Below are 20,413 nucleotides of genomic sequence, written 5' to 3'. Positions count from 1 at the left end.
ATCTCAGCGACGGCAAAGGATTTCAGTCTCCTCATCTCCATTTGACAGATGGGGAAACTGAGGCACGGAGCATGCGGTGACATGCCCCAGGTCACCTAGCAGTCCGGTGGTAGAGCCACAAATAGAACTTGGGTCTGCTGAGTCCCAGTCCAGTGCTCTGTCCGCTAGGCCACGCTGTCTCCAATGCCTGAGTAAGAGCTTAGTGACACTGTTGTGGCCCAAAGCCCCGTGGGCAGCTCACAGAAGGTGCCCTCGGTGCAGATACTCATTTCTGCAGAGTGTGGGGGTTGCACGCTATCTCTGTGGTGCCATCTCACCACGCAGTGCCTTTGGGCGTCAGGGAGCCCCAGTGGGGTTGGGGTCGCCCCCTACCACGCCCTGGTGAAAAGCCTGTGGACAACGAATGGAAATGTTTGGAGGAGGGTCCCCCCACACCTGCCTTCCTATGGCCTAATCCTGCACCAGACTAGTCAATGGGTGCGTAGCCATTGCCTCCAATGGGAGCTTGGTCAGGCCCTTAAAGGGGGGTGGGGGGACCAGGGGCGGATCTCTGTGAGGGAGCTGTGGGAAGCCCTGGGTGGCCATGGAGTTGACCCGGAGGCTCAGATCCACCGCGCTCCTAGCTGAGCATTGACATGGTGCTCATCACTGCAGTGGGTGAGCCCTGCAGGACCCAATGCCTGTACCATACAAGGTCAGACTACCCCCTGATACAATGATCCAAGCTTCTGTGAGCTGTGGCACTTGGGCTATTACTGTGGTATCTTTCCTTTCCTCGGTCACCTGGGGCCGGAGTTTTCCTTATCAGCAGGGCCTCTGGCACTCCTTGCTTAGAGTTGTTTGAAGGGCATTTCCTTAGCCTGTTTGGAAAAGAAGCCCCATCTGGAATGGGCCGTAGTCCAAGCTTCAGAGAAATCTGCAAAGGAGATGTTTGCTGTGGTGCTAGTCTGGATTGAATAACAATGGTACAAACGCAACTCTGCTTGGTAGCATCAAAGGGGCTACCGTTCAGGGCTACCGGCTTTGGGTTTTCTGCTTGCCAAGAGAGCGTTGGAGTGTTACTCCTGACTGGAGCGTGATGCAGCCATTACTTTGTAGCTCCAGCACTGCACAGCGTCTGTCTGAATCAGGATCCTTTGCATCAGAGAGGACCAGGCTTTCCCTACCGATTCTAGTGCCACCGGTGTTTCAGCTGTTCCGCGTGTTTCAGAGGGGAACCGCAGTGATTTCCATGTAACCCGGCTTCCCAAGCAGGCCACAGATTGACAGCAGTAGTTTGCAGTGGAGGAGTTAACACACTCTCACTGGCTTCTTTTTCCCAACAAGTAATTTCAATTCGGGTTTCTGGGGTATTTAGATTCCTACTTTCCTCCCAAGGTGAAACTCTTTCCAATGATGTAATTATGCTACATTATCATTTAAAGATTACAGTCCAGTTTTCTTCTACTGTGCGTCAGTCTGGAATACAGATATAAATGAGGCCAAGGTGATAACTCACTGACATTCCAGTGCAATTCATTCTTCCAGCCAAACCCCCCAGAGCCCTGCTAAATAGATCTCATGCAATATTTCATAGCATCCTGATTAGACATATTCCATATGGCATGTGGATTACACACAGGAAGGGAAAGCAATCTAAACCCGAGGGATTTGTATATTATTTAAAATCTGGATTGTGGGTGTGTTGTTGAAAAAGACTCACACTGTGGTAAATACAGTATAAATGAGAGGAAAAGATTAGTTTGCACATGAAAGGAAATGTAATGTGAATGTTCATTTTTGAACACACACATTGATTGCATTCATAAGACCATAAGAACGGCCAGACAGGGTCAGACCAATGGTCCATCTAGCCCAGATCCTGTCTTCCAACAGTGGCCAATGCCAGGTGCCCCAGAGGGAATGAACAGAACAGGTAATCCCCGCCTCAGTCAGCTGATCTAGGCTCTGGGATGTGCCTACAGGTAATCACCAAGTGATCCATCCCGTCGCTCATTCCCAGCGTCTAACAAACAGAGGCTAGGGACACCATCCCTACCCATCCTGGCTAATAGCCATTGATGGACCTATCCTCCACGAACTTATCTAGTTCTTTTCTGAACCCTGTTATGGTCTTGGCCTTCACAGCATCCTCTGGCAAAGAGTTCCACCAGCTGACTGTGCGTTGTGTGGAGAACTACTTCCTTCTGTTCGTTTTAAACAATTCCTCTTTGTAAAGTATGGGTGCGATGCCCAGGACCGGCCACAGATGACCGCTATAAACACGCTGCGGGACAGCATTGGTGAACTCTCTGTGTCAATGCTCAGCTGCCCCGCTTCAGCCCAGGAGCAGCTCAGCAGAGGGAGGGGCAGAAAGGTGGCCACCTGAGTGCTCCCTGATCTGGGCCAGTCTCCCAGCATAAATCAGAGCAGTCTTCAGGGTGTTCTAATTTACAGTAGCTGCAGATGGCTCCAAGGAGGGGCCTAGAGAAGGCCTGGAGTGACCTCCAACCCCTGCAATAAGGGTGGCGTAGGAGCTGCTGCTCTGGCTTTGTGCACCACTGCGTGGAATTTTTCCCATGGCGAGCCAGCTATCGGGCAGCGGTGTGCCAGCAGCACGGTGTAATCAGCCACCGCAGAGCTCCCCAAAGGTGAAGGCCTTCTCTGTTTGGCTTGGGTTCCATTAAAGCCCTGGCCACGTGACCTGTTTGTAAAATTCACTAGCCGGGTTTACATTCACATGCCACAGGTTTGAAACCATGCGTAGCCCAACCCGCGGGGATGTTCTCTAGAGAGCATTAAAATGGTCTTCGGGAGAGAGCCGTGTGGCTCTGACAGGAAGGATGGTCTAGTGGTTAGGGTGTTAGTCTAGGAGTTCTGGTTGCAAGTTCAAGTTCTGCCTAAGGTTTCTGCTGTGATCTTGGCCAAGTCATTAAAGGTCTGATTTTTTTAACGTATTAGGCATCTAATTCCCACTGAAATCAATGAGAGTTCGGCTCCCAAAGACATTTAAAAACATGCCTAAATAGCTTTAAAAATCAGAGCCTACTAGCCTCTTGTGAGGATAACACTGAAGATTGTGAAGCACTCAGATACTATGGTAATGGGCACCATATAAGTACCTAAGGGTACATGTACGCAGCAGTAAAGAACCCACAGCAGCACATCCCAGAGCCTAGATCAGCTGACTGAGGCGGGGGGAACGTGGGCCACTGCCGTAACAAGGGCGAGGCGAGGGAGGCACTTGCCTCGGGCGCGCAAAGCGGAGGGGCGCAGCTCTACCCCCCAAGCAGGGCAGAGGGGGAAAAAAAGCTGCAATCAGCGGCGCTTGGCGGCAGCTCTACCGCCACCGCTTCTTTGGCAGCAATTCGGCGGCAGGTCCTTCCCTCCAAGAGGGACTCAGGGACCCACCACCAAAGAGCGTGGAGCCGGCCCTTGCCTCGGGCGCAAAAATTCCTTGTTACGGCTCTGACGTGGGCTGCGGGGCTAAAAATAGCAGTGTAGACATTCAGGCTTGGGCTGGAGCCTGGGCTCAGAGACCCTTCCCCCGCGCGGGGGTTCAAAGCCCGGGCTGCAGCCAGACCATCTACACTGCTCTTTGTAGACCCGCAGCCCTGGGCGTCGGGACTCTGTGCTGCGGGTCTCTTACTGCAGTGGTGCCATCCCCTAAGATAAGGCGACATGGTAACCCTATTTTGAAAGCACTTTCACTGACATAGCCCCAGGGCAGTTCGGATGTATTTGCTTTCCCACAATAGCCAGCGAAAAGCCACTGCCTTGCAATGGAGCATTTAATCCCCTTTACTGTGGCTCCCATAGAAAGGCATTATTTTAAGTCGTCTCGGTGACAGCTTAACTATTTTCCGAAAGGGCTCGGCTTTCCGCTACTGCAGACTAGACTTGAGTTTTGGTTTTCAGTTTAGAAAAAAAATATGAAGTAAACATCAAACCAGAGTCCCTTGGCAATAATCCCACTGTGCTGTCTATAACACTCAGTGGATACATGTAAAAACCGATTGTAAAAAGCAATGAGGTGTTGGGCGTTTCATAATGTTTTAACACACAAACGTGCGTGTTCTTAAGTATGTGTGAGTGTGATTTCTTTAAGAGAAAAACTACTTACTGGACACAATACTGTTCCTAGCATGTGTTACCAACCTCTGATGTGACTTCACATCCCTGTGTCTGGACTCTTAGTCATTGGCTTTAAAATAATCTCACCCCTACCAAAAAAAAATGATTGCAAGGGAATGTGCAGAGGATTTTATGCATCACGTTAAAAAAATGTTTCTCCGGGGTGGAAATGCATAGTTCAAGGAGAAAAGTGAGCTAAAGTTCAGATGACAATTTATTTACACGATTATAAAAACACAGCATCTATGAGCACATTCCGTGGCTGCCCCTATCCGGGCTGTAATTTCTACCAGATTTTGGAATCTTTCTGGGATTTCTTATACTCCCGCCAGTGGGGCCCAGCAACCAAAGTCACTTTATTCCTTGTGATTTATGGGACTGTTTCTTTTCACTTCAACGAAGAACCACGCCACAAGCACAGAGAACGAAAATCTAACCGTCTGGTCACACTAAAAAAGGAGGACTTGTAAGTTATTTGTTGGCCAAAGGCTTTGTGCCTGTGTACCAGGCCGCACACCCACCAGTGACTGTGTTCCACCATGCAGAGCTACACGCCGGCTAGCAGAGATTCCTCAGCTGGGGTGTGCGGAGCTGGCCGTCTGTGGTCACATGGCGCTGGCGCCTTCCCAGGGTTCAGCTTCTAAATGGTTATTTGATTAGTTGATTTATATTTACACACCATTGAGCTCAACGTCCAGAATTCTTGCAGTGTTGGGCCCTGTCTATGATATGTATTAGCTAGAATAATTAACCAGCTTCCTGTAGTACCGTTATTCAAATTCTGCCAGTGAATTTATTGCTGGTGAAACTAGAGTCTAGCAAACCAAGGTGCCAAGGGAGCCCGTCCACACAGTCCTGCCCAGGCCCCTTTCTCTGACCCAGCCCCTGTCCTCCTCTGTCATCCCTCGAGCGGTTAGTACCATTCAACGCTAGGTTGCTGCAGCTCCTGGCTGATGAATGACGGGCCCTCTTGTTTCTGATTGGTTGTTTTGCGGAGAAGTGACGTGCTCTCATTCGTTGTCATGACAGGAGTTCGAGTCTGGACTACTATGAAATCAAGTCAAACAGCTCCCTGGGGAGGTACGACAGTATCGGCCCTCCCTTTAATTGCACATTTAAGGTAAGGCAACGTTTTCAAGGGATGGGTCAAAATCCTTCCCTTTGCTAGGCCCAGGGATCAATAGGGGCCTCTTAAATTAGCCAGGGCCCTGCCTGGGGGCTGGCACCTGACACAAGGGGGCCTGGCCTGGCACACACCGTGTCGAGATCAGGGGAGCCCTGGCAGAGCTTTGGGCCACCTCTCACAAGGGCTGCGTGTTCCTAGGCCAGAGCAGAGGCTCCGCCTCGCCGTTGGTACATGACCTGAATTGCTTCTTGCGGCTCGCGAGGTCTGTCATCGCCGGAAGACGTGAGAAGCAAAGATCTGGCAGGGTAAAGCCTCTATCCTGGAGGAAGCTGTGGCTACTTCCCTCTGGAAATGAGTTCTCCCTAACCCAACGGCCCCTCTTCACACCAGCCCTCCTGGCACCGCGCTGCTTTTGGGGCAGACTTTCCACGCACTGGAATAAGAATTCGGGTTTGCTAAAGGCCAGTGGTTTGGAAAGCCTGCTCCCCACTCGTCCCAGCACGCTTCTGCTCCCCCCCCCTCGCCAGGCTTCAGAATCCGATCTCCACCCCGAGCCGCAACATCTGCAGGGCTGTTTGTAGCATGGTAGCGCTGTCGGCCCAGGGCGGGCGCCTCACTGCCATGGGCTGTGTAGACACCTTCTGTGCTACAATGACCGTCTGCAATGTGGGAATAATAGCACTTCCCTACCTATTGGGGGCGCTACAAGGACAGTCCATTAGCGGTGACCAGACATCATGGTAATGAGGGCCAGATAAGGCCCTAAAAGAGAGAGATGATAGATTTTACTACCAACCCACCCTCAGTAAAACAACCGATTGCCTCACCTGATAAAAAACATAGTGTCCCAATTTAGGTCCATCTCACAACAAAAACCCACCAATTATCCCTGAGCAAAGAGCTTGCAATTGACAACTTGCTCTTTCTCACCTAGTACAAAAAGGTCATGCTCCTCGAACGCTGATTCCCTGTGTTAAAACAATCTCCTTTCTGAGTTACAGCTGCACAACCTGGGGGTCTTTCCTGTCGACGGCGTGACTATCAAAATCACAATCCCAGTCGCCACAAGAGGAGGGAATCGCCTTCTGCTGCTGACTGATTTCATTGTGGATCAGGTAGCAGTTTTGATGACTTCCACTTTTGGAATGGTTCGAGGCGCTGCCATTTGAAATATTTCCTTTATCAAGTCTCTTATCAGCGCTACTTTGGGCTTCCCAAATGCTTAACCATTTCCACTCAGTCCATGGGGATTCACAGTAGGCAGCGAGATGAGGCTATTTACCTCCGTCCCATATATAGCCAGGGGACATACTTTCATGTGCTCTAGAAAGTTGGTAGATGCTGTTATATTCATATCCTGGTAGCGGGTAATTATTTTCCTGCTGTCAATTCACCTTGAGTGTTAATAGTCATCTTCTCGCTTACATGACCCAATTATTTAACTCTTTGGCTCTTCTGTACACTCATGGACTTCTTCCTTCCACGTTCATTTGGCTGGGAAAGTGGAAAGTGGTAGCAAGCCACAGGTCTAATCCGCACCTTGCAAGAGCTAAACCTCCCACTAGCATTTAATAACTTCTTGCAGGTCTTGAAATAATTATGCTTTGACTGGGACATCTGCTGGAATCTGAATGACCTCAAAGTGGTGAGAGAGTTTGTGGCAGTTCACTGGGGACCTTGTGTATAATATTCCCTCTGCAATGGAGCACGTTTCACAGGCGCTCTATGAAAAGACAGTCTTGTCTCAGAGACGGTGTGTCAGTGGATATTTTAGCTTCTATACGTCTTTCTACAGTCACAGCCCTGGCACGCTTGCCCTACCACACCTGGACAGAGTTCTGATGATGTCCCAGTCGGTGGGAGGTATTACTGATATAGAACATATGCTCTTGGGAGGGCACAAATTTGTCCTCCACTCCGGGACTATGCCTCCCACCCCCACCCCCGGGATGAATTTCCTTAGTAGAAAAGAAAAAATATTCCGTGATCCTTGAGAAACTTGTGAAATTGAATTCAAAGCTACTTGTGAATCAAGCTCTCCCAAAGGGCTTACTCAGAGCTGGTTCATTTCAGTGCGACTGTCTCCAGCAATGGAACAGCTCCTGGAAATAACTCTGTGGACTAGACAGGGTTGAGGAGAGCTGTTAACCTTTTAATTAACCTTTTAATTAAAAATATATTAAATGTGTTAATTAAAAATGAATTGCTAGTAGTGAAAGCCACCTGCTGTCCATTATAGCTTGGGTTTCAGATGCTCCTTCTTAACTTCTGATTTCAGGGCTAAGCTTTCCATGCCTGAAGGTCTGTAACATTTGGGTAGCTAATGTGCTAAGAGGCTTGTTCTGTGGCCACCACTGACCCTGTGTTGTTGTTTTCATACAGTAGCTGTAATTAGAGAATAAGTTTGCGTCCATGTTCAGATGTGAATGGATAACAGTAAAACTCTGGACTCATTGAGAGAGAACTTTTCCATGCTTTATTGTTCTAGACACGTTAGATTAGAGGAGAGGGTCTAGATAGAGAACCCAGCCTCCTGTGACACTTGTCACAGACCCATCCCTGGACTCTGTATAGTGGAAGAGCAAAAATAAAACTGACCTGAATATGGAAAGTCGGGGGGGGGGGGGGGTTGTTTAGTTCCTTTGGGTCAGTTTTAACATGAATTTCTTTGTTTAACTGAATTTTTTTTGCCCATTGAAGGAAAACACGACGTGTAATATCTGGGGAAACAACACTGATTACAGAAGGACACCCGCTGAGGAGGACCTTTCCCGTAACCTACAACTGGTAAGCCATTCGCATCAGCTTTTCCCAACTCTCTTGTCTGGGATCTGTCTCCAAAGCACTCCTGCTCTGTCTTTGCGATTGATACATGTCTCCAAAGATAGCGTGACCCTTGGGCTGAATGAGCGGAAGGGAGAGGGTGATCCTGTATGCACACAAGTTCTGGGGAAGGCCTCCTGGCTGTGAGAATTGTGCGCTGTGTAGTTGGCCAGGGTCAGTGTCTCCATTAAGGCCGCCCATTATTCAGGAGGTCAATGTCCAGTCCACCCACAGACCTTGTCTCTCCCCTTCGGAGGCACGTGCCAAAAGCATCACATTGCTGGGCTGCTGGATCAGGTGCAGTTCGTGAAAGCCGTTTTGATGGTGACGAAACGACTCTTTCCAGGGGTTAGAGATGGGCTCAAACAGAAAACGCCAATCCGGGTCCCAAACCCCCCACTGCCTGCAGGCTTTGGTTCAGCCCATTGTACAAATTGGAACTGTCCGTGGGCTCCATCTTGTCTTCCCCATCAGATGGGAGCTCCTCACTCTCTCCTCCTTCCAGACCCTGCACGGCCCTGCGCTAGCCTACATCTCTGCTCTCAGCTTTCTCCTCCTCCCTGTCAGTGCCCTTTTGTAGCACTGCTCAGCTCCATGTAATCCATTGCCTCCTCACCTCGCTCTGTAGGGTTTGCCCACTTAAGGGAGGGATCTCGTTTGTTCCGTATAGTGAAGGGCAAGTTGAACCTGATCCACCGCTCCTTGAAACTGGCGACATTCCCATTCGCTTCAATGAGAGCAGGCCCCAGGCCCTTTATCGACAAATAACAAACGGCGTGTTTTGTACCGCACCTGGCACAACAGGGCCCCGATCCTGAATGGGGCTGTTACCCGCACAAAATTCTCTGTTACATACTCTAGGGGCACCCACCTTTACCCAGTTCCTAGGGCTCAGGGCGTAACGTTCTGCGGGTTTGCAACACCTTTTACCAGTGAAAAGTAATAGCTTTATCCTCTATTTATTAACAATTACCAAGCACAATCCACATGCTAAGCATACAATGCCATGCTCACCAATCCTGATCAGGCAGGCGGACTTTCCCTGTTGGCCAGGCAAGGGCAGTCTCGTCTGGATTCTGGTTGCTGGATGTCACGGTCATGCAGAGGATTCTTAGCAGCTTTGATCTTAGACTGAGCCTTGGAGATGAGATCTTCTTCTTCTTCTTCTTCCAGGTCTTTCCCTCTTCCTTCTCTGCTGGTCTCCTTCTTGGACCCCAGTTTATATAGTGAAACTTGAGTTCCGCTTAGCTGTACCTTAACCAATCATTGTACTAAAATTTTACTAACCAATCCTAACATAGTGTAACAAAATTCTCTAATCTAATCATACCCCACCACCTTAATTAATTTACACCTAGCAAAACGTATTATGTAGCAGACCGAAACAATCAAAGAACCAGGCAGAGAGCATACAGACAGACAAGACAGAAGTGGGGACCATAAAGATAAAACAATAAAGAAATGAGGATTTCACAACCACAACTATTGAGAAGTGGTTTCTTGCCAGACAGATGCTGTCAAACTAAGTTTTCTTTAACCATGTTAAGATCTGTTACTTTATCTGGTGATGGTGGGTGCTATTAGGACGGGATCTCCTTCTTAACAGCCCGATATTACATTGTTTTAATGTAATTTAGATGGAATGTGAGGATGTGACTTCCTGCTTCTCAGCTAATGGCTACTGCTCTCCTAATCGGCCTTAGGCCTTACAATATGGCTACAGGGCAAGGCCTTATCCCTACAGGGCCTTTGGAGCCTGTGGCAATACATAGAATCAAATAATAATAATGAGACAGTAAAATTCAGAGTCTGGGTCAGATTTCACCCCTCCCTCTTCCCCGCACTGAATCCGAGACTGTTCACATCCAGGATTATGGCACAAACCCAGGGTCTCAATGCTGCTCTTTGATTTCAGCATTTTGGTTCTTGCTTATGACCAAAAAATATTTCTGACTCCCTTTTTCTCCCGGAGCATGAAACGAGCCAATCAGAGCTGGGCTGCAGTGTCTTTTCATTCGTACCAATGGGGGGGGCGGGGGGGAATTTGTTTAATTATGCACTATCCAGAAAGAGACAGGAAGCCCGGCCCACATGTGAAGGTAACATCAGTGACATGCAAACATCTGCTTTTTCAGAACCACAGTAACTCGGACGTCGTGTCCATTGACTGTAATGTGAAATTAGCATCCAACGAAGAAATCAACTTTCACTTACGTGGCAATCTGTGGCTGGAGTCACTGAAAGCAGTAAGTACAGCAACCGGAGTCGTGCCACAGCTGCCGTCAAACAGAAAGAGCCTTACGGTGAAGCGTTACAGGGCAAATAGACTGGTTTTCTCCTGAGCACAGACGCGTGCGTTTTGATTCTCGCATTCACAGACGATTTATTCAGCTGCAATTAACCCTCCATCCTAATCCACAATCTCCGGAGGCAGCTCACCATGGAGAATGTAATACTGAGCCTTACACGGCCCGTTTCTCCTTCCAAGTGCTTTGCCATCGTTACCTAATTAACCCAACACCCCTGTGAGGTGGGTAGAGGCTGAGGTCTAGGGCTAACCTTATGGCTGGTGTGAACTGGCCCAACTCTATGACGTTAGTAGAGATTCCCCTTCTCACCCAGGTCCGAATTTGTCCCATGGAGACGAGGGGTCACTGATGTCAATAAAGCTCTGCTGATCTACACCAGCAGCCGGGCCGGCCCCAGGCCACGTAGGGAGGATAAGAACCCAGAGCTAGCGCAGGGGTTACGGCCCAGTTCTTCCTATGCCCCACCCATCTCCCTCGTTCTGTGATGCCCACTTGGGGAGGAGGAGCAGTGCTCCACAGCTAATATTCATTCCCCATGATGCAGCAGGTAAATGGAGGTGACGCCAGATCCCATTTGCTTCACCTTCAGCCTAGCCGCTGGGCTCATCAGCAAGGGCAACTTGGACAGCCAGATTGGTCCCTAGCCCAACATTACAGCCCCTCACGTTAACCGGCAGGGTCCAGCCTCACTGGGACACGCCAAGGGGCCTGTGAACCTGTCTCGGGGAATGTGAACTGGGGCATTTTCTATGGGTTGGCTTCTAGGCAGCTGCTGAGCATTTGGACTGTGTCTGACGAACAGTACAAGTGCCTGCAGTTGGGTCAGCAATGAGCTACAGGGCCTTGCACCGCGACAGCTCCAGCTGGGACCCAGCGGGGCTCATAATGACCAAAAGCTGTTGCCATTTGATGGCCATTCAGTGGCCTGTATTACAGGTTTGGTGGTCTCAGGCCATGTCCCAGTGGACGGTGCCCACCCCACAAGACCCCCTTGCATTGCAGCTGCCCCTTGGGAATGTCGCCTGACCTGGCTCAGTGTTACATTCTAGGCTCACGCCGGGCCTGGGGCCGATTCTCACCATTGTTCTGTCTCTGCAGCTGAAGTTCAGGTCCCTGAAGCTCACGACGAACGCAGCTCTGCAGCGACGGTTTCGCAGCCCCTTCATCTTTCGGGAAGAGGACCCCAGTCGCCAGGTGAGCGGCTGGACTCTATTCCCCAACGATGGGAGCGCAGACGTTTGCATTAGAAGGGAGGGGATGGAGAAAGCCCTAAGGGGGGCTGGACTGCATCTGGCTACTGTGGAAAAGAAATCAGAGCAACTCCAGCCCAGCCGGGTGGGCAAGCTGGCCGGAGAGAGCTGGTGATTCAGAATGAGGCGGATTCGGGTGCCACCTCTCCCTACCCCTCAACCTGCCCAATCGCAGCTCGGAAGCCGACGGGGCTCTCAGCTACCGGGATGAAATCAGGGGAAGCTGCAGCCAGGGCTGCCCCCGCCCCGGAGCTGAGACTGGCCACTGATTTCACAGTGCCCAGGACAGACTGCCAGAGCTTTCCCATCCCCCAGATCAGCAGAGGAGGAAGCTGGGGGAGAGGCGAGTTACACACACTCCCATGCACACGGGCCCACCCGTCCGACCCCAGGGATTGGAGAAAGGGGAGAATTAAGGCCTGTGAAAGACCCTCAGGTGCTCAGATACTGAGGAGTGTCGTACAAAACAGAAAAGAAAAGACCGTTGCAGCCAGGTCCGAGTCCAGTGTATCTGCCGGAATCCCTCGGTTTATTTAGCCACTTACAGGCTGCGAGCGCACGTGGGGTTTTTAGGTATTTTCTTTGCTTTTGTCGATTTGCGCTTGAGCTGACGTTTTTCAGGCACTTCGCGAATGGCTTTTGTCGGAACCAGCTCTCCTCCGCTCTGCTCTCCAGGCGTCAGGGCAGACTGGGGGATCTCCGGTTATTTCACCCTCGCGGCCGGTTTCTCTGAGTTATTTGGGGATCTCCACATGCCCCTGGAGCCCAAATGCACCGGTGTCTCTAGGACACAGCAGCTGGTGGCACCAAACAATAATGCCAAGGGGCAAAAAGTTTTTAAAAATCAACTAGAGACCAACTGGATCCAGTGCCGCACCCCAGAAGACTCAGGGGTCTGGCAGAGGGGAAGCGACGTGGCCTGCAGCAGCAGCAGCAGCGATCAGTTCACGCGTGACACCGCGCGGGTCCGTCTACGCTGCAGTTAGCGATGTGATTGCAGCCCGGGCTGTACAGCAGTGAAGGCTCAGTGGCATGTTCAAGGCCGCCCGGATCCCTGGGCTCACGCTCGCGTGGCTGCCGTGTCATCAGTGCGGGTTTCAGGCAGGCCCGCTAGATTAAAGCTGTCGTGGGTATGCTGGCCACAGTTGCCATCACCCCTTTATTGGCAGCGCAAATGTACCCTCAGAGATGGGGGGAGGTGCAACAGAGGACTCCACATAGTCCAGGCGAGGCCGCTTGAAGCCACTGGGTCATGCGGTGTGTCCTAAAAGCAGCCCATCAGGGCCTCTTCCAAGAGGGAGTTCCACAGACAAGCACCCTTGGTGGAGGACACCCAGTCCCCAGCCTGGCACTGCCAGGTAGGGCAGAGGGCCCAGAGCGATGGGCGGAGGAAGCGGGGCAACGAAGTGGCCTCCAGAGAGACCGTTCTGTTAAAAGGGGCTTTATCCAACCAGCCGTCGTGGGGCGGCTGGTTTGTACTGGCTGAACTGCGTCTCCGGGGCTGAATGGCTGGGGAGCGCGGGAATTCCCTGATCGCTAGGCTCAGGGCCTCGTCTGCTGCCTTCAGTGAGCTTTGGATCAGCCCCACAGTTCCAGCAGCAGACACCAGACATTGCTGCTCCCACCAGGCCCAGAGCCACGGCAGGTTCCCAGGAGATGGAATCTCTCAGCGGCTCCTCGGCAGGGACAGGCAGTGGGGCTGGATGATCCACGCTAGCCTCCGGAGGGTCCATGCGCTCTGTCAGCCTTCAGAGCTGCCCTCCCCTCAGCGGTTGGCAGCAGCAGCATTGCCACGTGGCTGCCCACAGGGCAAACTCCGGTGTGGCCGACTCTCATGATTTCATTGCAGCTCTCGCAGCATTTGGTGGTTTTCTTAAACCTCCAGCTCCCGGAGTCCTGTGATTCCGTGAGAATCTCAGCTGTCATTGAGCAAAACAAAGTAGGTGTCAGGCCCTCGTGGTCACAGAGCAAAGCTTGACAATGTGGCCGAAAGGAGTGTTTTCACACGTGACCCCTCTCCCCGCGGGGTTTGTGTGCCGACGTGTCTGAGGCAGAGCCAGCCAAGCCAGACTCCTGCTCCCACCAGGTCACCTTGTTCCCAGCTGGGCCCAGAGAGAATGGAGCGCTGCTGCCCTCTGCTGGCTGCAGGCTTCATCTTCTAGCCAGTAGCCCTGCCAGCCATCCTGGGCTGCTACATGCCCTGCAAAGGGCCTAGAGAGATGTCTGTCCACCGCAGGCAAGTCCATTGTTAGCCTGAGCCTCACTGCCTGCAGACACCCACATTCTAGCACCCGCAGCCAAGTGACAGCAAGAAATGTTTAGTCGTTCTTTACAATCTAAGACAGGTGAAAAAACTGTGTTTTATTGCATTCGGTTTCAGGCCGTTTGCAGACCCCGTGTCCCGTTGAGTACCATAGTCCCCTTTCCGTAGGGCAGATACAGCCTGACAGAGCAATGTGCCTGTTCCCAGGCCTGAGCCCCTGCCATCCTGTCACTTCCTAACCGCTGCCTCGAAAGCGCTGGATTGATGTGCAGGCGCAGTTGAATTTGAGATGAAAGCTGCAGTGTGCACCAGTGACTGGCCGGTGCAAGGTCTGGCGGGCCAGAGCGCTAGGCTAGGGGCTGGCACCAGTAAGCTACTCTGCCGGCTGAAATCCGGGCACGTGCCAGGTGCAGAGAAGGCCTAAAAGTTGCCTGAAGGGGGGGCAGAATTGGGGGGAGGGAAGGAAGCACTCTGCAAACCCAAGTACGTTCATCTCCCACGGCTTCCTATTGCAGATAACGTTTGAAATCTCCAAGCAAGAGGAGTCCCAGATCCCGATCTGGATCATCCTAGGCAGCACGCTAGGAGGGCTCCTGCTGCTCGCGCTCCTTGTCCTGGCTCTATGGAAGGTAAGGCCGGTCCCCACAGCAGAGCTCATTTTCCAGCCGGCACTCGGGGCGGACACGCCTCGCGCGGTTGGGACAAGCTGACGCCGTTTCCCTGCATGGTCACTATTCCTTTGTCATCGACCCATCGACATTAAGGCCAGAAGGGACCGTTGTGACCTCTGACCTCCGGCATGATGGACCATAGAACTTCCCCCGCCTCCTTCTTTCCCTTGATTCCATTTCCTTTGGTGAAGTTGCTGTAGCCTCTGCCTTCTCCCCAGAGCCAGGACCCAGCCCCACCCCACGCCCTCGGGCTCTGTGCAGCCCCCTCCACAGCACGCCTGGGTTTGATAACTAAAACACCCTCCGCTGGAAGTCAAGGGACTCCTCCAGGAGGGACAAGCCTCAGCTGCAACTTGAGTTCCCAATATGACCCCAAACCTTCAACCAGCCTGCAACCCACGCTGCTCGGATGGCTTGGAAACGGTCACGGTCAGGCTTGATGCCCGGTGCCCTGGAAGGGAGATGAGGAAGCCCCCAGTGCCCTCCACACTCTCCTTGTCCCCTTTCTTGCCTGTTTGTGGTGGAGGCGAAGAGAACAGCCCGCTCCCCAGCCCAGCTTCAGTCTCACCTCTGGGCACTGATTGGGTTCCTCACCTCCCACTTGAGCTTCTGGGGCTGGGAGCAGGGCTACGCAGCACCCCAGGGAGCAGGCTGAACAGCCATGTTCGAGGGACAGGGTCACGCAGAATGCCAGTGCTGGGTAGAGAGAGAGGAGCAGAGAGGCTGGTCCCTGGCTGCCAGGATTTGGTCTGATAAACATTATCAAACTGGCAATGCAAAAAGCAGCATGGGTGTGGAGTGAGACCAAAACTCTCTGGAGGTCAGTGCCAGCTTCAGGGGGTCAGTGCCAGCTTTGCTCACAGCTGGGCAGACCGTTAAATACTCCCAGGCGAAGTGAATTGTACAGCCGGACACTGGCCATGGGGAAGACGAAGGGCCCCTCGCCTGTCTTGCCCAGGAAACCGATCACATGGGATATTCCAGGGAAAGGTGACAAAGGCCCAAGGTCCCTGATGTTGTGCCCTGGAGATGAAGTCCCTTCCTGAGCCCGTTTTAGGGATGGGTTTAACCTTGTCTTCTCAGAGCTTGCACGGTACCTTGCAGTTGCTCTTACCAGCAAATCTTTGATAAACCTACACCAAGTTTTGTCCACAACTAGGGCATGACTGAATAGATTGCACTTCCCAAGAGGGCCCTTCTCAGGCAGGTAAGATTGCTGGTTCAACAGACGGGGTGCGGGCAGGCAGGTTTTGCTGCTCATTGTCAAGCTGGAGCAGGGGGTAGGGGCAGGCAGAGCACATCCAGCCCAGGCTGCCCTGTCTTTGCTCCAATTTTCTGAGTATGTCAAAAATCCTGCTCCCAAAAGTCTATGGCAAGAGTCCATTGATTGTAATGGGAGCAGGATTTGCCCCGTATGGACCAGGGGGCCCTGGCATTTACCGTTTACGTGTAAACATTTCAAAAGAGCAGTCATTTGGGCTTGTGGCTCGACCCATGAAAAGACATCGACACCCAACGCCACATCCTGGGCGCTCTTGCCCTTCGAGCACCTGCCGCGAGTCTTATTGCTTTGTCTGAAAACCTTTGAACACGGGAGGTGCTTCTTTTCCACCCCGGAGTACAAACCAGGCTTCCCAGCAGCAGTGAATAAACAGAGATTCTTTGTTTTAAGCTTCAGAGAAATCCCACACGAATTTCTCACTCTAAAGCAGCGAGACTCAGATGGAGGCCCAGGAGCCACAAGTGGTTCTTTAATGTGTCTCCTGCGGCTCTTTGCAGCACCGGATATTAAAACACTGCGTGATTTAATTATTAACCAATCAGGAAGCTTTTACTGTGTTATTAACCAATTGTAGACAACTTGGTCAGTCATTTTGCTGTGAGAATAATCTAGACAGTGAAAGCTGCGTTATCCCGCACTTTATCAACCGGAAAGCTCTATTAACCGGCATTTCTGAGCTCTCCCAATGCAAATCTTCAATCTAGCAACCGGGACTAGTGTACTGCCCAGGAGGTTATGTAATTGCACATTCTGCACTCTACTTCTATACGAAAGAGGCAGAGGACAAGTCAGCAAGCTGATATCAGGGATTTATTCAAAAAAGCAGCTTCCAGGGTGTGTCATAGGGTCATTACAGATTCAGCCCAATCTCCTCCACCGTCTCCATCAACAATGATAATTGATGTTGATAATGATGACCCTGAGGCACTGCAAGATCCTGAAGTGCCTTCTGAATCATCAAAGATTAAATTATGTTCAGTACAGTTTTAGCGTTAAGTGTATTTTCAGTGACCTGGGTGTACGCCACGCGCGGCCCATAGTGATAGGTAGTGTCCTAAAATAACCTACTGTCTAGAAAACTTTACCTGTCTACACCTAAGTGCTTCAAGAAATCAACCACTCTGCAGTGCAGTACTGCTACTGGCTTGAGGAATATCTATATACTGTACTGGTTTTGATACTTTATTCATTTGATTGTATTCTAATTCTTTGGAAATTGGTATTCCACTGGTTAACCGGCACCACTCATTCTCCCAACATGCCGGATAACAAAACTTTTCCTGTATATAGTAAATGAAACAGTGAATTCACACTCCTGTGGCTCTTTTGTGTAATGTGGATCATTAATTTGGCTCCTGAATTACTGAGGTCTGGGTATCACTGCTCTAACGGAACAGGAACACTCAGGTTCCACACCATATTTTGTAAAAAGCACATTTACTGATCAACTAACACATTAAAACCAAATGATGAAAAACTAAAAACTCTCTGCCATGAGTGCAGGGGACTAGATGACCTCTCAAGGTCCCTTCCAGTCCTGCGATTCTATGATTCTCCTCTTTGCCATTGATACGTCTGGCTGAGTCACCTTGGCCAGATGAGTCAGTTTCACTTCCTGCCTTTCAAACACCAGCAGGTGCTGCAAGGTTTCAAGGAAATTGAAATGCAAGCCATTTGAAAAGTTTTTCACTGGATTTTTCTTTATAATGTCAAACACATTTTTGTCAAATTAAATTTTCCAAACCCTTTTTATTGTCAAAAAATGTAAATGTGGGCCCTTCACTGCCTGACAATATCCCTTTAAAAGAAACGCACTTCAACATAAGCAGCTGAAGTAATGGTGGGTTGTTGTTGTTTTTTTGTCTTTTCTTTAATTCCTACAGCTTGGATTTTTTAAAAGTGCCAGTCGCAAGAGAGCTACAGAACAGGAGCAGAATGCCAAAGTATTAGAATGAGGCTTCCCCAGCGAGGGCCTGTGAAGCTCATCTATCTATCCTCCTGTTCCTATTCATTTACAGCTTACGGAGTATGTGTCTGTCTTGATGCTGAGGGATGTGGGTGTGGAACTCCGTTTGCATCGAGATGAGACTACACCCCTTTGTGTGAAATTATCTAAATAAAACCGATTCGCTGGCTATATGCCACAGGAGCCACAAGCATCAAAAGGTACTTCAAACTGGTTTTAAATAGCTCTGTTTTGCCTAGTCAGAGGCAGCTATGCAAATCTGAGAGAGAGAGAGAGAGCGAACTAAGGGCAATAACAGAATAGGGGTGGTCATTACGATTAATTTTTTCATGCTGGGGATTGCAAGTTTAATGAAATGCTACAGCTCTAAAAAACAAGCCAGTCAGATTAATTGTGAGAGCTGTGAGATTAGGGTGAAATCTCAGGAGATTTACAGTAGCTAATTTTCATGCCTGAGTTGTATAAAATCCCACTGATTAATTGCACCTCCTGTTCTTGAACTTCTTAATCGGCATTATGGGTGGGATTTGAGAGACGTTCTAGCTAAAAGACATAGAAAGTCTAGTTCCCAACTGTTAAGCTGTAGCAACAGTAAACCTGCATTTATTGTTTGTTCATTTAAATGGCCTCACACACTGTGGGTAATGTGTGTTCAAAATGTAGTGTTCAAAAATCGTTTGAGGGGATGGCCCTTGTGCAGAGCACTCCTTTGCTGCTGCTACTGCTACTAAACAGTACTTCTGAGATACCTCATATTAAAGGGTAACATTTGGATTATTCAAACTAGGCGGACTTGTCAGTAAAATGCCACATGTGAATTCTCCAAGTGCATGATTTGCCTGAGGAAATAAGATTTCTCCAGTGAGGAAGAAAGAGACAAAAAATCCTGTCCAGATAGTAAACAGATCAATTGAACAAATTACACATTTGTTAAATTCATGTTGTGCATCAAAATTTAATAATGCAGGGTTCAGTGGAGCGCCCGTTGAAGCAAAGCGGAGCTGGCTCAGGCCAATACAAAGCCACAGATCCCCAAGTGTTTTACATTTTCTGAGTGGAGAGTTTAATACAGAGATTTTAATTTGCTTTCTTTTTAATGCACTGAATACAATTAATAGCAAATTAAAGCACCTTAATGCAAAACTTCAGTGTCCAGCTGTATATACTTATTCTGAAAATATTTACCTGTTTAAACACAAAAGAACATCAAAAAACCAGTTTGAAGTGTTTTCTACAAACTGTGCAATTTCAAAGAGTATACGTGCAACAGGAATCCAAACATGTATTATAATTGTATATACTTTGTGTAATGCAGAGATGATCAGTGCTGTTTGACAAAAATCTTTTCTTTTGCATAATATAATTATTTATGCTAATATTAACTTTATGACTGAAAAGAAAGAAAGCAGACGTCCACCCGATGTGTAATAAAGTCTGTTAAATACTGTTTGAGTATTTTTTAAGGATAAAAAATACAGTATTTTTAAAAATTCATAGTTTCAACTACCATTCTGTGCCAAACCATTTTCACCAATTATCATCTAGAATTGGATTGAATTGTTCACATGCCTTTAGAAGAGAGTGGAAAGAGGGACTATGATTATACTATTTCTGCCTTTATTTATTTTGACAATAAATATATTTTCCAGAACGACTATATAGAAGCCTTCTTTTAAAGGGACACTGTCAGGTTAAAAAAACTAAATGCTTACACTTGCAGCATGAGTATCCCATTGTGGGCCCGTCCATACACATGTTGCAGGATCATCTCCTTTGGGCCTTATCGTTGTGTTAAACCTTTCGATTATTTAAACTGAAAAACAAATCTAATTGACTTTTTTCTGTTTCTGCTTTTCTTGCGTTTTGCATTTCTCAGCTTGAGCAAAGGACGGTCTAGTCAGTTTCATTATTTCTAGTTAATTTTACTTTCATGTTTTCCTGCACTAGCCCAAGCAGGGGCTAGTAATGGGGATGCAACTGCTTCAGGGAGTTGTTTATTTACATTTGTTTCCATTAGCGATTTTAAACAAAGAATGGGACTAGCTATGATAGTTTTAGGCTTTATGAAGCATGGGGGTGCCTGTTTTACAAAACTAAATGGAGATTTTTGACCTGACGTTGTCCCTTTAATTCAATATTATATTGGGAGTAGCATATGTTTCCCACCACGAGTGCATTTTCTTATTGAGCTGGCTTAACTAAAATCTTGGCCATTGTACAGAGGTTTTTTTCCCCTTTTATGAGTAATCAGTTTTCAGAAATCTTGCAAAATAATCTTGTTGAAAGTATTTAAATGGAAGGCTGCATAAAGAACACTGAAGTCATCAATTCATCCTCACACGACCTCTCTCTTTGACCAACATCAAAACCAACAAAAAAAAACCCAAACCCAACAACAAAAAACAAACAAACCACCACACATTGTTCAGCAGCTTGTTCATTTCAGATGTTGGTGATGAGAAAATTAATTTTCTTTTTCAAATCCAAAACTTTAGCTTATCATTAGCATTTTCCCCGTATTTTAAATAACTTCAATATACATGAAATAGAAAATACCTCAAGGTCAAAATTCACTGGGGCCTGATTTTGCACCATTGAAGTCAACTGGTG

General features: G+C 49.0%; 1 protein-coding gene across 1 annotated transcript in view; it reads left to right on the top strand.

Moving 5' to 3' along the window:
* Positions 1–17,792, top strand: part of ITGA11 (integrin subunit alpha 11) — a 157,411-nt gene extending 139,619 nt beyond the window's left edge. The window contains exons 24-30 of the mRNA XM_065412727.1: positions 5,143–5,233; positions 6,241–6,354; positions 7,940–8,026; positions 10,198–10,308; positions 11,470–11,565; positions 14,400–14,513; positions 17,721–17,792. Coding sequence (XP_065268799.1) covers positions 5,143–5,233; positions 6,241–6,354; positions 7,940–8,026; positions 10,198–10,308; positions 11,470–11,565; positions 14,400–14,513; positions 17,721–17,792 — 685 coding nt within the window. The remainder of the gene's footprint in view (positions 1–5,142; positions 5,234–6,240; positions 6,355–7,939; positions 8,027–10,197; positions 10,309–11,469; positions 11,566–14,399; positions 14,514–17,720) is intronic.
* The last annotated feature ends 2,621 nt before the right edge of the window (positions 17,793–20,413 follow it).

This window comes from Emys orbicularis, chromosome 10 (assembly GCF_028017835.1).
Source record: "Emys orbicularis isolate rEmyOrb1 chromosome 10, rEmyOrb1.hap1, whole genome shotgun sequence".
In the NCBI taxonomy this organism is placed as follows: Eukaryota; Metazoa; Chordata; order Testudines; family Emydidae; genus Emys; species Emys orbicularis.
Note: the sequence above shows the minus strand (reverse complement) of the source record. Positions and strands in the feature narration are given on the sequence as shown.